We start from the raw sequence: 13249 nt of genomic DNA, 5'->3' as shown, positions 1-13249 counted from the left end.
GAGAAGCCATTTGTTATTGTTTTGTTTAAAGTAAATTATATGTTAATAGAATGAGGAAAAAAGAAAAATAGTGGACGCAAGACTGAAGCGTAAGTCGGAGGGTGAATCATCGTTTCGTTATTCTCGAAATTTAGTCTCATTTCCCACCGATTTTGGGTAAGTGAACTCTAACTTCCTCCGTCATATGTCGTTTTTATCCTCATTCTGCGTTTTGCTGTAAGACTGCCCAGAACCCTAGTCTCTGCCAATGTTCTACTGCTGCATCCTTCATTTTCTTTTCTGAAGATCAAATCCTTTTGTTACATTTGGCAAATCAGAAGGCAATCCCCAACTATTCACTGAGAATTACTTGATTGTGGCCTTCTCTTTTTTTATGGTTTTTCCATGCATTGGTGGTTTTGCACGTTTTGAATTTAGGTACCCCTGTTCCCCTTTTTGGGTTATAGTTGACTCGAACGTGGTCGTGATCTGGTTTGGATGAAGTAAAATTATACTATATTTTTAGAAGGGTGTAAAATTGGGGAATGGGTTTCTTCAATGGGGAAAATGTATGTGTTTTTTTTTTTTGTCGGTGGGAATTCAGGTGACTATACACCGTGATCGTGTCTATGTTAGCAAGATTTGTCATTGGCTTTTAGAACAGATTGATGATGTACCTTTGTTAGAATTGATTAATGAGGGGTAGCAAACTAGTAGATGAGAGGAGGGAAAAGGGTTTGATTAAAGAGTTTGTAGTGGATGTTGGCTTTTGTTTGGATTTGAGTTATACTTCTGAATTTAAAAGGTAGTTGGCTGGAAAAGTCTTTTGAGCAGGGTGGCTGGATGAGATGCATTGAACAGTTTGGGTTATTAAAATGCAGATGCTGTTTTGAGTATATTGTTCTTCTCCTTCTAATATTTAGGTAACAATATGTTGTCAATCATTTTGTAATATTTGTTCTTTGCTGTCAATAACATCATCATTATTTTTATCTGAAAAAAAATAACTGTAATAATGTATTGATAATTACGTGGTGTTATACTTCTTTCCTTTTCTTCTTGTACCACAAAGTGGCTGAATTTCTATGAAAAGGAAGAGTGAGATTGTTGATCAAATTATTGTAATCTCCAAAATGAATTTGTTTATTGTATATAATTGGGAATTCTGGTCAAGGCCTACTCTCGGATGGGTTGCTATAGGATAATGTTGTTTATAATTAATGTGCTTCCAAGTTACATTCATATTTGGAAATTCCTTATTTTTATAGTGCTAATATTAACCTGTGAAAGGGGTTGGGGGGGGGGGGGGGGGGGAATGCATGTCTTCTTCCATGTAGTTTCTTAGATGGTGTTTAGTTTTTGTTTTTTTTCCTTCACCTTGCTGATAAATATGTTGTTTCATAAGGTGGAATGTGGTTCAAGTTTCAAATAGATGCTTGACAATGTGGACCATGTTCATGATATCATCAACTCAACTTGGAGACTTTGTTCTCTTTTAGGCTCTTGGGTTTCTGGTTTAATATCAAAGCCAGATAAAATAGTGGTGAGTGAAGACATCTTCGTTTTGAGAACCTCTTCTATTTGTTGTCATGTGGAATGAGATGTTCACGATGCATTTTTTTTTATCACAGGTTGGCTCAGGATTTGGTGGTTCTCTTTCTAGGTTGTCTGAGGAAAGAGAAAATTGTTATTTAGATTTCATGGATGAGTGTATATACATTAGTTCGTCAGACGATGACTTGGAGGAGATAGAAGATCCAAGGAGGATTCTCCCACAATGGGCTACTTCAACTGAAAGGAATTCAGGTGTGTGATATTTAGTAAAATCTTGCTTCTAATGATTTTTTTTTTTTTTTAAATGAGTAAAATCTGTAAATACAATGTTTTATGCAGATTATGGTGGGTGGTCTAGGCAGGACAGTTCTTCAAGGGGGGCAAATAGTTCAAACACAAGTCAGTATCATACCCTACCCATGTCCAGCACAAATACACTGAACCATAGAATTGCTCAAAGAGATGAACCTTCTTATCATACCCAGAATGGAAACACAAGTCAGAATCAAACAGTTAATTCCCGAATTTCAAATACTCATGTCACAGATTATGAGAAAATGTCATCTCAACAAGCTTTCAAGAGGACCCTTCCCTCATCTCTTCAGGCATCTGCAACAAGGGCTCTCCCATCATCGTCATTTGCATCAGACAGCAGATTAAGCAACTTGAAAGATAACATGAACAGCAGTCAGTTTCATGATGCATACAAGAATCGTCGCCATGGATCAGGACCTAGCACATCCAATGACAGGGGCTACATTCGTGACGGTTTTAGCAGGGGCAATGATGAAGATCGTTTCTTGTTTCAAAATGGTGGGATTAGGATTCTTCCTTCATCTTTGATGCTAGGAAAGGGTATAGCTCCACAGTTTGCTAGTTCTAGTGAATCTGCTTACCGCTCTGGAGCAGGTGATGAAAGGGCTTCTGAAAATGATGAGAGATTGATTTATGAGGCAGCATTACAGGTATTGCATGCTGTATCATTGTATTTGTATATTTAACTCCTTAAATTCTCTAAGATGTATGAAGAAGATATTTGCTCTGTTGACTCAAAACCATTTAGTTAAAACATTTTATCTTTTAAGTTCAATGAAAAATTATTTCCTTAAGGGTAAAGATTTGTTTGGGATTTGTATGTGATCTTTCATTGGGAAATTGGTAATACATGTTGAGGGGTTGAATTTAAAATGCAGTGCACCTTAATATAGAATTGGTGAAGCTGGTCCTCTTTTTTTTTCTCTTAATTTTTGGTAAACAGTGATGATTTTCTTTCTTGAAAGGTGATAATAGGTATACGCAGGTCTTGTACCTACTGTGATGGAAGGTCTATAAATGGAGAGTGAGGAGGGATGCAGGGAATAATAACCTCTGTAATGGAAGGAATGAAACTAACAGTTGTTACTGTTAGTTAGGAAACCTGTTAGTTAGTTAGATATGGACTCTGTTAGAGAATATAAATAAGGGAAAAAGTGAGAGAGGGAGGCACTTCAGTTTTGTTGTGGGCGCTTGGGAAATTTGTGGATCTCTTGAATATCCAGAGTATTCATCATTCTTTGTATTCTACTCTAATCTGGTGCTGTACCTATATTGGGTCAGGGCTGGAATTAGGGTTCATAAAAAAATTCTTCCATTTTTCATCCAATTTCTGGATTGGTTGTTTGAAAAGGCATTGACCTCCTCTACATACTAGGCATCAGGTACTCCTGTACATACTCATCAGGTTGCTAAAATTGGTTTTCATTTGAGGTTGTTAAAATTAATGTTCTTTGTCTATTGTTGTGGTGTAGTAGAACTTAATTCTCTGGAATACACTGTGCTATAATTTCTGGTTGTTGCTGTGTTGTTGATGATTTTTGTTACTTGATTGGTTTCTCTAATATGTTTATGAATTATGATAATATTTGCAAAAAAATGTGCATATTATGCTTTTGTATGCCATTACCTATATAGAACTATAGGGGTGATCAAAAGCCTCAAAGATAAAGAGATGTAGATATTTGTTGCATGAATGTGTAATATGGGCCATTAGAAACCTTGGGATTTAACAGATCAAGATTAGGGCTTACAGGGCAGATCAAGGGTATAAAGCAAGTGAATTAAAGGGGTTTTTGGTTGAATTCAGAGTATGATTAGTTTACTAGTATAAAGATGATTGGTTGGGTGTTGTGATCAGTGGTTGTGATTCTTGTGAAAATAGGGTTTTGGATCGGTGGATTTCCTTACCATAAATCATAAATATGATCACCATATCAAATATAATGTTACATTTATGTAAGAAAACTTCCTAATGTCACTTGCCTTGCAAGAACTAGGGGTATGCTTGAAGCGCTACTGCTGCTAAAACCATAAGGGGAATTTGAACTTCTGAACAATAGAACAAAACCTAAAGCTTAAACTTCACATAAATTCAAGATCAAGTAGCCACCCAACCCCTAAAATTTGATAAAAGACCCCTGGGGCTGAAAGAACAAACTAAATGAAGTAACGCCCCCACAAAAATAGTAACCTTAGATAATATTCATCTATTAAACATATGAATTCATGCAATTAGATCCAGAATAAAACTTAACCCTAATTTTGAGTTTGACATGGTTTTGTGTTTAATCTTGTGCTTTATTGATTTTTGTCTGGAATCTGTGATTTGTGGGAGGTGCTTCGTCAGTGCTCGTGCGTGTACTATAGTTGCTGAGATTCAATTTTGTCAATTGTGAATTTGGTTATCACAGGACATCAGTCAACAAAAAACGGAAGCTGATTTACCTGATGGTCTATTGTCTGTCTCTCTTCTGAGACATCAGGTATAATGGCTTGTCTATGACTATTATAAGAATTGCTTTAATATTTCTGTTTTGGCCTTTGGGCTATTTATTTGATATCACTTTATATTCCAGAAAATTGCATTGGCTTGGATGCTTCAGAAGGAAACCAAGAGTTTGCATTGCTTGGGAGGGATTTTGGCTGATGATCAGGTCATCTTTTATGAATATGTTTTTTTCTTAATCAACAATACTTGACATTTAACTCTGAGCACTGTTACCTGAACATTAAAACCTTGTTCAAACAGGGCCTGGGGAAGACAATTTCGATGATTTCCCTCATCCAAGCGCAGAGGTCATTGCAGTCAAAATCAAAAACAGATGATACATGCAATCATAAAACTGAAGCTTTGAATTTGGATGATGATGATGACAGTGGTAGTGTTGATGTGGAAAAACATAAACAGAATGAAGGATCCAGTGATGTAAAACCTATTAGAGAATCAAGCAGTTCTACACAGGTGCCTAGTAGAAAAAGGCCAGCTGCTGGTACACTGGTTGTCTGCCCTGCTAGTGTTCTACGGCAATGGGCCAGGGAACTTGATGACAAAGTTGGAGACGAAAAGCTTTCTGTTTTGATTTATCATGGGGGCAGTAGGACGAAGGACCCTGTTGAACTTGCAAAATTTGATGTGGTTCTCACAACATACTCTATTGTGACTAATGAAGTTCCAAAGCAACCATTAGTTGAGGAGGATGATATTGATGAAAAGATTGGGGAAAGATATGGGTTATCCTCTGACTTTGCTGCCAGTAAAAAGAGGAAAAAGCCATATAATGAAAGTAAGAAGAGTAAAAAAGGTAGAAAAGGAATTGACAGTTCTTCAATCGATTGTGCTTCTGGTCCTCTTGCAAAAGTAGGTTGGTTCAGGGTTATTCTGGATGAGGCTCAAACAATAAAGAATCATAGAACTCAGGTGGCTAGAGCTTGCTGCAGCCTTAGAGCCAAAAGAAGGTGGTGCTTATCTGGAACGCCTATTCAAAATACTATTGATGATTTGTATAGTTACTTTAGGTTCTTGAAGTATGATCCTTATGCTGTATATAAATCGTTCTACAATACAATAAAAGTTCCAATATCCAGAAATTCTACTCAAGGTTACAAGAAACTTCAAGCAGTTTTAAGGGCCATAATGCTACGTCGTACAAAAGGTGAATTTCTTTCATTATGTCCTAAGTGATAGATCGTATGAGTTCACCTTTTTCCTGGCTTGGTATAGATTTTAAGTGTCCTTGCAATATTCTTGCTGATCTCAGCTGAAGTTCATCATTTAGATAATATTTTGTTTCAATGCTTTTCTCATTTCATGTTCAACCTCTGGTACTAGTGTACTGCCACTCCAGTATCAGCAGAAATTCATTTTTGTACAGGATGTCTTCTTATAAGTAAATCATGATTCAGCTGGAATAATGTAAAGTATACTGTTTTCTCAGAGTTTGCTAAAACTGAGTCATTGGTGAACCTGTAAAGAATTCTTGGGGTGCAAGCTCAATGCATAATTTTGATAAATTTAGTGGAGGTTTGGCCTTCTGGGGCAATGCTTACTCCAGATATTTAAATTGGTGCCAATTTTCAGTTCCTTTGTTGTTATTTACTAATTCCATGAAAAGATTTCTATCAGAATGCCAGGCATAGATTTTTATTTTTACATGCAGCTGTGGAAATGTAAAATACTTTAGTAATTGCATGATGTACAGGGGAGGGGACATCCCTGAAGGCCAGGCTGCTAAGTAGGAAGACCCTTGACTTCCAAATGGGAGCTTAATGTTTGAAACCCATCTGATATGAGTACTCATTCATGTGTTAATAATCATGTCAGTTTTGATAGAGTGACCATCAGAACTGCCATGGGGGATGGACATACTGAGTATAATACCCCTTCATTTTAGTGGTTTGATTTCATGAAAGGATTTTTGTCATCTTTATCATCAAATTCATCTTTGTATAATTTCATATAGTAATTGCTGAGAAAATGAACCAGTATCTTCCTCCAATTCACCTTTTACAACCTAGGAATTTCTAGGTATAAATTTTGGAAAATCCATATATTTATAGTTTATAACCTGTAATGTATGTTCTACTATCTCATTTTACACACAGCAAGCCTCTCTATATTATATTAAAATGGTTTTTTTTTAACTTTTTTTTGTTTCCTTGCTCCAATCCAAGGACAGGGCTCAAGGGCTTATATTAATTAATTAACAAATTACCTGCCAAGGAAGGGACGTAGGAATTGAATCCAAGACTTTTGTATCAATGCTGTTTGTAACTATTGATTGTGCCAACCTTCACTGGCTAGAATACCAATATGTTACTGGCTAGTAACAATTCTGCTAGAACCTTTTTCCTTCATGACTGTGGGATTAGTGAATTATTTAACAATCAGAGTATAGTGTATATTTTTTGGCTAAATTTTCATGTGTTTTACATGGTGGAATTATTCCTTATATTGAGTAAAACTCATCCTTGATTTCTTGCTTTTGTCTAGGAACTTTGATTGATGGGAAACCAATAATCACTTTACCTCCTAAAACAATTCACCTCACTAAGGTAGATTTCTCCATTGAGGAGCGGGCATTCTACACCAAGTTGGAAGCAGATTCACGCAATCGATTTAAGGTTTATTTTCTTCAAAATTGTTTATTTTAACTTGGATAATTTGTAATAGTACATTTTGTTCTTTTAAATAGAACATTCTGAAGTGTCCTTTTGCTAATGAGATTTTAAACCCAGTAATTAGAAACAGTTTTGATAGTTGATGAAAGAAATTGCCTTTTTGTCGGTAGAATGGGTAGACACTAGTGTTGCCAGCCTGCAGGATACATTTGACAGGCACAATGTGACCTCGAACTGAATTTCTTTTATTAATTTTGTTGAGATGATAGGGTTTTGGTAGGGAATAAGGAAAAAAAGAGACAGGAGCTCTCTTATCTATATCTATATCAGATCTGTTCAAGACCAAGACAGTTGTCCATTTTCACTGAATTTTTTTCCAGCACAAGAGTAATTCTGATCTACTTTTTTATTCACTGGGATTGAAACTATTTTGTTTTTGTTGTTATTTTTTATTTTTAACCTATGCTATCTTCCACATGCAGAGCATGGGTGTCAATCTAGTATTATATTGGATTATATTGTATTATATTGATATGGTGTGTTTGAAATACAAATCAGTAACACCTATGTATGGGAAGAATTAGGTCAAGTAATTGTGTAAACTAATATAGACTACCAGTCAGTAACCCTAATTAATTAAAGAAATAAATTAGAAATCAACTTCTAATGTTGCTTCCCCAGTTAGATGATTAAATGATTCCATATTATATTCTAAAATATTATATAAAGGAATTAAGATATTCTGCGATATTTGGTAGACATTCTAACATATCTGTTGGTATGTATGTGCTGTGTGGTGCTCTGTCAACATAGATACAAGATAGTTGAAGAGAAAACTACACCAGTAGGCTGGTCCTAAGTGCAATTTTTATTTAGTTAGATTAGTGTTATCAATTTACTGTATGGTGGTAAACTTGAGTTTGAACATGCAAACTGGGAGATTTTATTGAAAGAAATCTGGAATTAAACTTGAACTAGTAGTACAGAACACTAACACAGGCCTAATCCCTAACAAGGAGTCTCCTCTTTCAAATCAATCCAGCAAATTAATGCAATTAATGAGAAAACAATTTACTTCTAGCCTGTGTCCTGTATTGCCACCTCTGTTTAATCCATCTTATATACCAATGTCACCTCTTTATTTTTATTGCTATGGAAAGAAATAATTCTGCAGAATGTAGGCTATCTATTAATTTCATTTCATGCCTTTTTTTTTCCAAATTTTTTAGCATGCCTTATTGCTGAATTGTTTTGTGTTTCTACTACTTTCTAAAGCATACAATTTTGTACTTATGAACCAGTTCTGTGGCTGCTGCCTCTTTGGGTAAAGTCTGATAACTGTTTTTCTTTCAGATTGTTACCTAGTTGCTTAGGTGAACTATTCACAAGTTATCAATAAATGTACTTGATATATAAGGTGTTGCAGTTCAGAAGATGTTGAATTTCCCGTGTCTAATTCTGTGTCTAATTTATTAATGTCTAGCTTAAAATAGTGCAAAGTCTAGAATAATTTTATTCATTTGATCTTATTTTTCTTTCTGACATGAAAAGCTTGGACTTTGTAGGCATATGCTGCTGCTGGGACAGTGAACCAAAACTATGCAAATATTCTATTAATGCTTTTACGTCTCCGACAGGCTTGTGACCACCCGCTTCTGGTTAAAGATTGTGATTCTGATCCTGTTGGGAAAGATTCTATTGAAATGGCAAAAAGACTTCCAAGGGATTTGCTCATTAATCTGTTTAATCGTTTGGAAACAACCTTTGCTATTTGTCTTGTTTGCAATGTGAGTTAAATTCAAATATGACGTTTTCATCATTTGTTTCCTTTGTTGTGAATATACCCTCTACAAATGAGATGGTAGTCCCGATCTTCTTTATTATATTTTATAGAATTTGCTGTTCCTATGGTATATGTATTTACTCACCTAGTAGGAGAAGCCATAGTTGTATTTTATTTAGGTCTAACACAACATTTGGAGGTACACTTTATGGACTGAAAAATTATTAACTGACTGTGTAACAGAAATTTGTAAGGATATGCTTACACTGTTTAGAGGAGTGTTGCGTATATAGTCTTTGTGGAAGTTTATGGTACAAAGACACTCCCCATGGATGTTGTTTACTAAATTGGGTGAAGCTTAATGCTCAATTCAACACCTTCAATGAAAAAAATGATATGATAATGATGGAAATGAGTTTTAAAAACATGAAGGGGTTCTAGTTGTAATTTTGGCAAAAAATAAACATGTTAATTACTCCAGAGTTGTAAGAAATATATTTACAGGAATGCTTTTCAAAGGAAAGTTTTTGTTGCATAGGTAAATGTCCAAAACCATCAGTTTCTACTGAATGAATTTTACACCTTATCATCTTTACTGATACCATATAATTGATTGACTACTGAATCTGTGACTTTTATTATAATCACCGTTTTGTTGAATATTTAGATTTTGATTTCTCAGTTAACCTGTCATAGATGAGTGGTAAACACTAAATAGTAGTAATGAGTTGTCAGTAAGGGCACCACCTGATATGTATTTTGCTTTCAACAGGATCCACCTGAAGATCCTGTTATCACGATGTGTGGCCATGTCTTCTGTTATCAATGTGTATCTGAATACTTGACCGGTGATGATAATACGTGCCCTGCAGTTGATTGTAAAGAACTTATTGGCGAGGATGTTGTTTTCTCCAAAGCTACTTTGAGGAGTTGCATCTCTGATGATTGTGGTGATAGTAGTTCAGCAAATTTGGATCTTTATGATTATTCACTAGTGCAGCAAAGTGACTACACTTCATCTAAAATCAAAGCTGTCCTTGAGGTTTTGCAGTCAAATTGTAAATTGAAGATTTCTAGTTCTTACTTATCGAATTCCTTGGGAGGCTGTGGAGATTCACTGTCTTCTGATGCTGAAGACGACGATTCAGATGTTAGGGTTACAAAACACACAAGAAAATATTCGGAGTCCACAACTGAAGGACCAATCAAGGCTATAGTTTTTTCCCAGTGGACTAGCATGTTGGACTTAGTGGAAACATCATTGAGACAATCTGATATACAATACAGGAGACTTGATGGTAGGATGACTTTGGTTGCAAGGGACAAAGCTGTTAAGGATTTCAATACTGACCCTGAGGTTTGGCCCTTCCCAATATTGTTGAAGCTGTAACTTTTATATGCAAATCTACACGACTGAGTCATATGAGAACCTGTTAGTGGATGAGTAGTATGAAATTTAATCCTCTTTGATGATTATATCAATAATTCTAGATACAATTTCAATGAGCATGTTTTGTAACTAATGCTTGAAATTGTGTTATATGCTGTGTTTTCAATGTCTAAACCTTGGTAATCTTTGGTGTCTGATTAACTGAAATTTGTTTCAGATAACTGTTATGCTGATGTCACTAAAAGCTGGAAACCTTGGTTTGAATATGGTTGCTGCATGTCATGTTGTTCTTTTGGATCTATGGTGGAATCCAACAACTGAAGACCAAGCTGTTGATCGAGCTCATAGAATTGGACAGACCCGTCCTGTTACTGTGACACGGATCACTATAAAAGATACAGTTGAAGATCGGATTCTGGCTCTTCAGGTTTAATATCTATCAGTTGAATTCTATTTTATGTGCCAAAATAAGTCATACTAGGTGGAAAATTTGGATTTTGGTTCACCAGGAGTGAGGATTAGCAACCAACGGGGAAATTGCTCTGATTCACAAATTTTGAATTGTTTTCTCTTTCATTCCCCTTTCTTTCATTGAACAAAATTAAGTAGTTGAAAGATGACACTTCTATGACAAATATTTTTCTTTGTTTTTTAACATGCAAAAAAGAAAAGTCTAGGGATTTTTGAGATCAATGTATTGTTTTATGGTCCAAGTCACTTAATTTGTGTAGGTGCTTCCTCCAAAAGATAAAAGGGAAGTTGTGTTGTGATCTTTTATTATTATTATTATTATGCGTTTTTACAGAAAATTTGTCTGAATAATGGGGAGAAGATAGCATGTATGTGAGAAATCAAGAATTCTGATGATATTTTTGTGTACCATCTGGCAGGAAGAAAAGAGAAAAATGGTTGCATCTGCTTTTGGAGAAGACCATGCTGGCAGTTCTGCAACTCGCCTCACAGTGGATGATCTGAAATATCTTTTCATGGTCTAGACTTCCCATGATGGATGATTTCAAGTTTTGTTTTGGGCAGTTTGGCATGGAGTTTAGATGGTTCTTATAGGGAATATGGCTGGTTTTTTAGTGCAGCTTATAATTTGTTTTGAAGCCCACAAGGGCATTTTTGTCCTCTCAACTGCTATGTAGCTGAAGGCTGCCTGTAAATATTCTAATTAAATTATATGGTTTATGAAAATATTAGCTTGTGCAAATGCCCTTTCTTTTGTAATTGGAAGTGTAAATTTTTCTTCATAATCTTGAACCGTGTGCAGTGCAGGAAAAGCAAAGATAGGCGAGCTGGCTGGCAGCTTCCAATTTCCATGCGTATTGCCCCGGTGAAATTTGATCATGACAACATGAATTTGAATTTTTGAACAAATTTATAAGTTTAATTGAATCATTTCTATTTGTAATTTAAAATCTGATAAAACGTTAGATTTGTTGTTCTGTTTGTTTCGCTGTATCTTCATTCGATATCACTAACCATGTGACAATTATCTTGATTAGTAGCAGGACCCAAATTTTATATTTAACCCAACTCATCAGTTTGGTTTAGCTTTTTTTAAACTGTAAAATTGTTGATTGACCAAAAAGTGTAAAATTCTTGGTCAAAGTTTTATAGTTGGATAATTTTAATATTTTACTCTGGTAATTTGTTCAATACATCTTACAGGATAGTTGATATCAAATATGGTTTTAAGTGATTTTAGGGTTGAACAACTTTTAATATTAATAATTACAAGTTTTGGCAACAATATTTTAGAAGTACTACATATATTTAAAAAGAATATTATTTTGATGTTAAAAAATTTTTACGTGACTTATTTTAGTGCCTTCAATTCTAAAAAAAAATTAATTATTCCTAATTTTTGGTCTATACTATAAGTATCTTTTACTGAAGACAAGCCTATTTGAGTTGGATAAGATTATTGTGGGTGGCAAAACTTTCCTTTCATTTATTTAACACAATTGCATTTGTTGTTAGGGAATTAATTTTTGATATTAGATTAATATTCCTGAAAACTTAAAAAGAATTTTCAAAATTGAGAAAATATTTTTTAATTAACTCATTTAAAATTTTGAATTTTTGATATTCAAATAAAAAAAAATAAAACAATTTCATATATAAAAGATTGTAACTCTTGATAAATAAAAACTGATTGGGTTAACATATGTATAAAATAATTAAAACAAAAAATAACAATAATCTTCAACTGAATACGAAATTATTTTCCCTGTAACTTCTTAAAAATTGCGTAATCTTACTAGCGAATTGAAAACAAGTAATACAATAGAATTTATTACCCAACATTTTAAATTAACAATAAACTTCTTTATGGTAATTTTTTTTAGACACCTTAAATAATTGGGGGTGTTAACCTGACTACCAACCTCAGCTAGTTCTACTACTCACATGATTACACAACCAAATTTTGTACGCACGCAGTTGAATGACCCTCTTTTTTTAATCAAATTCATTATGAGTTTTCAAGTTCTATGAAATCGTAATATTCCTCTTGTTTGATCTAATCAAAAGTATAATATTTTTCACTATAGACTTCTCAGGTTATTTATTTATTTAAATCGTAGAAAAAGACTGAAATCAATATGGTTGATTTGGAGAAGCAGATTATTTTTTGTGCTACATGCTGTAATTTAGGAAGAAGGCAAGACATTAGCTGTGGTGACTGGATGCGTGATCACGTTCATATTCATGGAACATTTGATCTTCAAAATGAGCAGAAATTAATAAAAGAAAACAAGATTGTTAACTATCAGATATTGTGTCTAGTAATTATAGGTTTAGTTAGTAACCGGTTGGTAGAAATATAACAAGGATGGTATCATATCATAAACTGATGATTCTGTCAAGTGCTTTTTCAGATGCCGTTTTTCGAAAAATGGGCATAGTTTCCTCAAATCCATTAAGAAAAATTCAAAAGTATATCCTATATGATCTTAATCTCTGATCAAAGCGTACATTGCTTGATTCCCTTCCTTTCACCATTTTTCACCAACACAGTCCTACCTTTAGGTGGGCCTATAAAGTGCTTGCAAAGACATAGGAATGGACAAGAAAAAGTATCATTTTCACCGCTTAATTAAATC

General features: G+C 34.4%; 1 protein-coding gene across 4 annotated transcripts; it reads left to right on the top strand.

The window, feature by feature from the left end:
• On the top strand, positions 1-11386 carry LOC113870903 (helicase-like transcription factor CHR28). 4 transcript variants are annotated; one of them, XM_027507442.1, is made up of 12 exons: positions 1-156; positions 1385-1522; positions 1611-1785; positions 1873-2498; positions 4260-4331; positions 4425-4502; positions 4598-5501; positions 6839-6969; positions 8532-8753; positions 9522-10106; positions 10357-10566; positions 11030-11348. In XM_027507442.1, exons 2-12 carry the CDS (start codon positions 1412-1414, stop codon positions 11132-11134), a joined length of 3219 nt encoding a protein of 1072 aa, XP_027363243.1. In that variant the 5' UTR covers positions 1-156; positions 1385-1411; the 3' UTR covers positions 11135-11348. The 4 variants fall into 4 exon arrangements, with proteins under 4 accessions (XP_027363243.1, XP_027363247.1, XP_027363244.1 ...); XM_027507446.1 differs by having other exon boundaries at positions 54-156; positions 8604-8753; positions 11030-11347; XM_027507443.1 differs by having other exon boundaries at positions 146-320; positions 11030-11386.
• Positions 11387-13249: the final 1863 nt, after the last annotated feature.

Source organism: Abrus precatorius, unplaced genomic scaffold (genome assembly GCF_003935025.1).
Source record: "Abrus precatorius isolate BTA unplaced genomic scaffold, Abrus_2018 Scaffold7, whole genome shotgun sequence".
Lineage (NCBI taxonomy): Eukaryota > Viridiplantae > Streptophyta > Magnoliopsida > Fabales > Fabaceae > Abrus > Abrus precatorius.
Note: the sequence above shows the minus strand (reverse complement) of the source record. Positions and strands in the feature narration are given on the sequence as shown.

What these genes read in the sequence shown, in the direction of transcription:
- LOC113870903 (XM_027507443.1), top strand. Translation starts at nt 1,412, where the DNA reads ATGCTTGACAATGTGGACCATGTTCATGATATCATCAACTCAACTTGG. An exon ending in TCTCTCTTCTGAGACATCAG is followed by an intron (nt 4,332 to 4,424) that starts GTATAATGGCTT and finishes TTTATATTCCAG; the next exon opens with AAAATTGCATTGGCTTGGAT. An exon ending in ATCGGATTCTGGCTCTTCAG is followed by an intron (nt 10,567 to 11,029) that starts GTTTAATATCTA and finishes ACCATCTGGCAG; the next exon opens with GAAGAAAAGAGAAAAATGGT.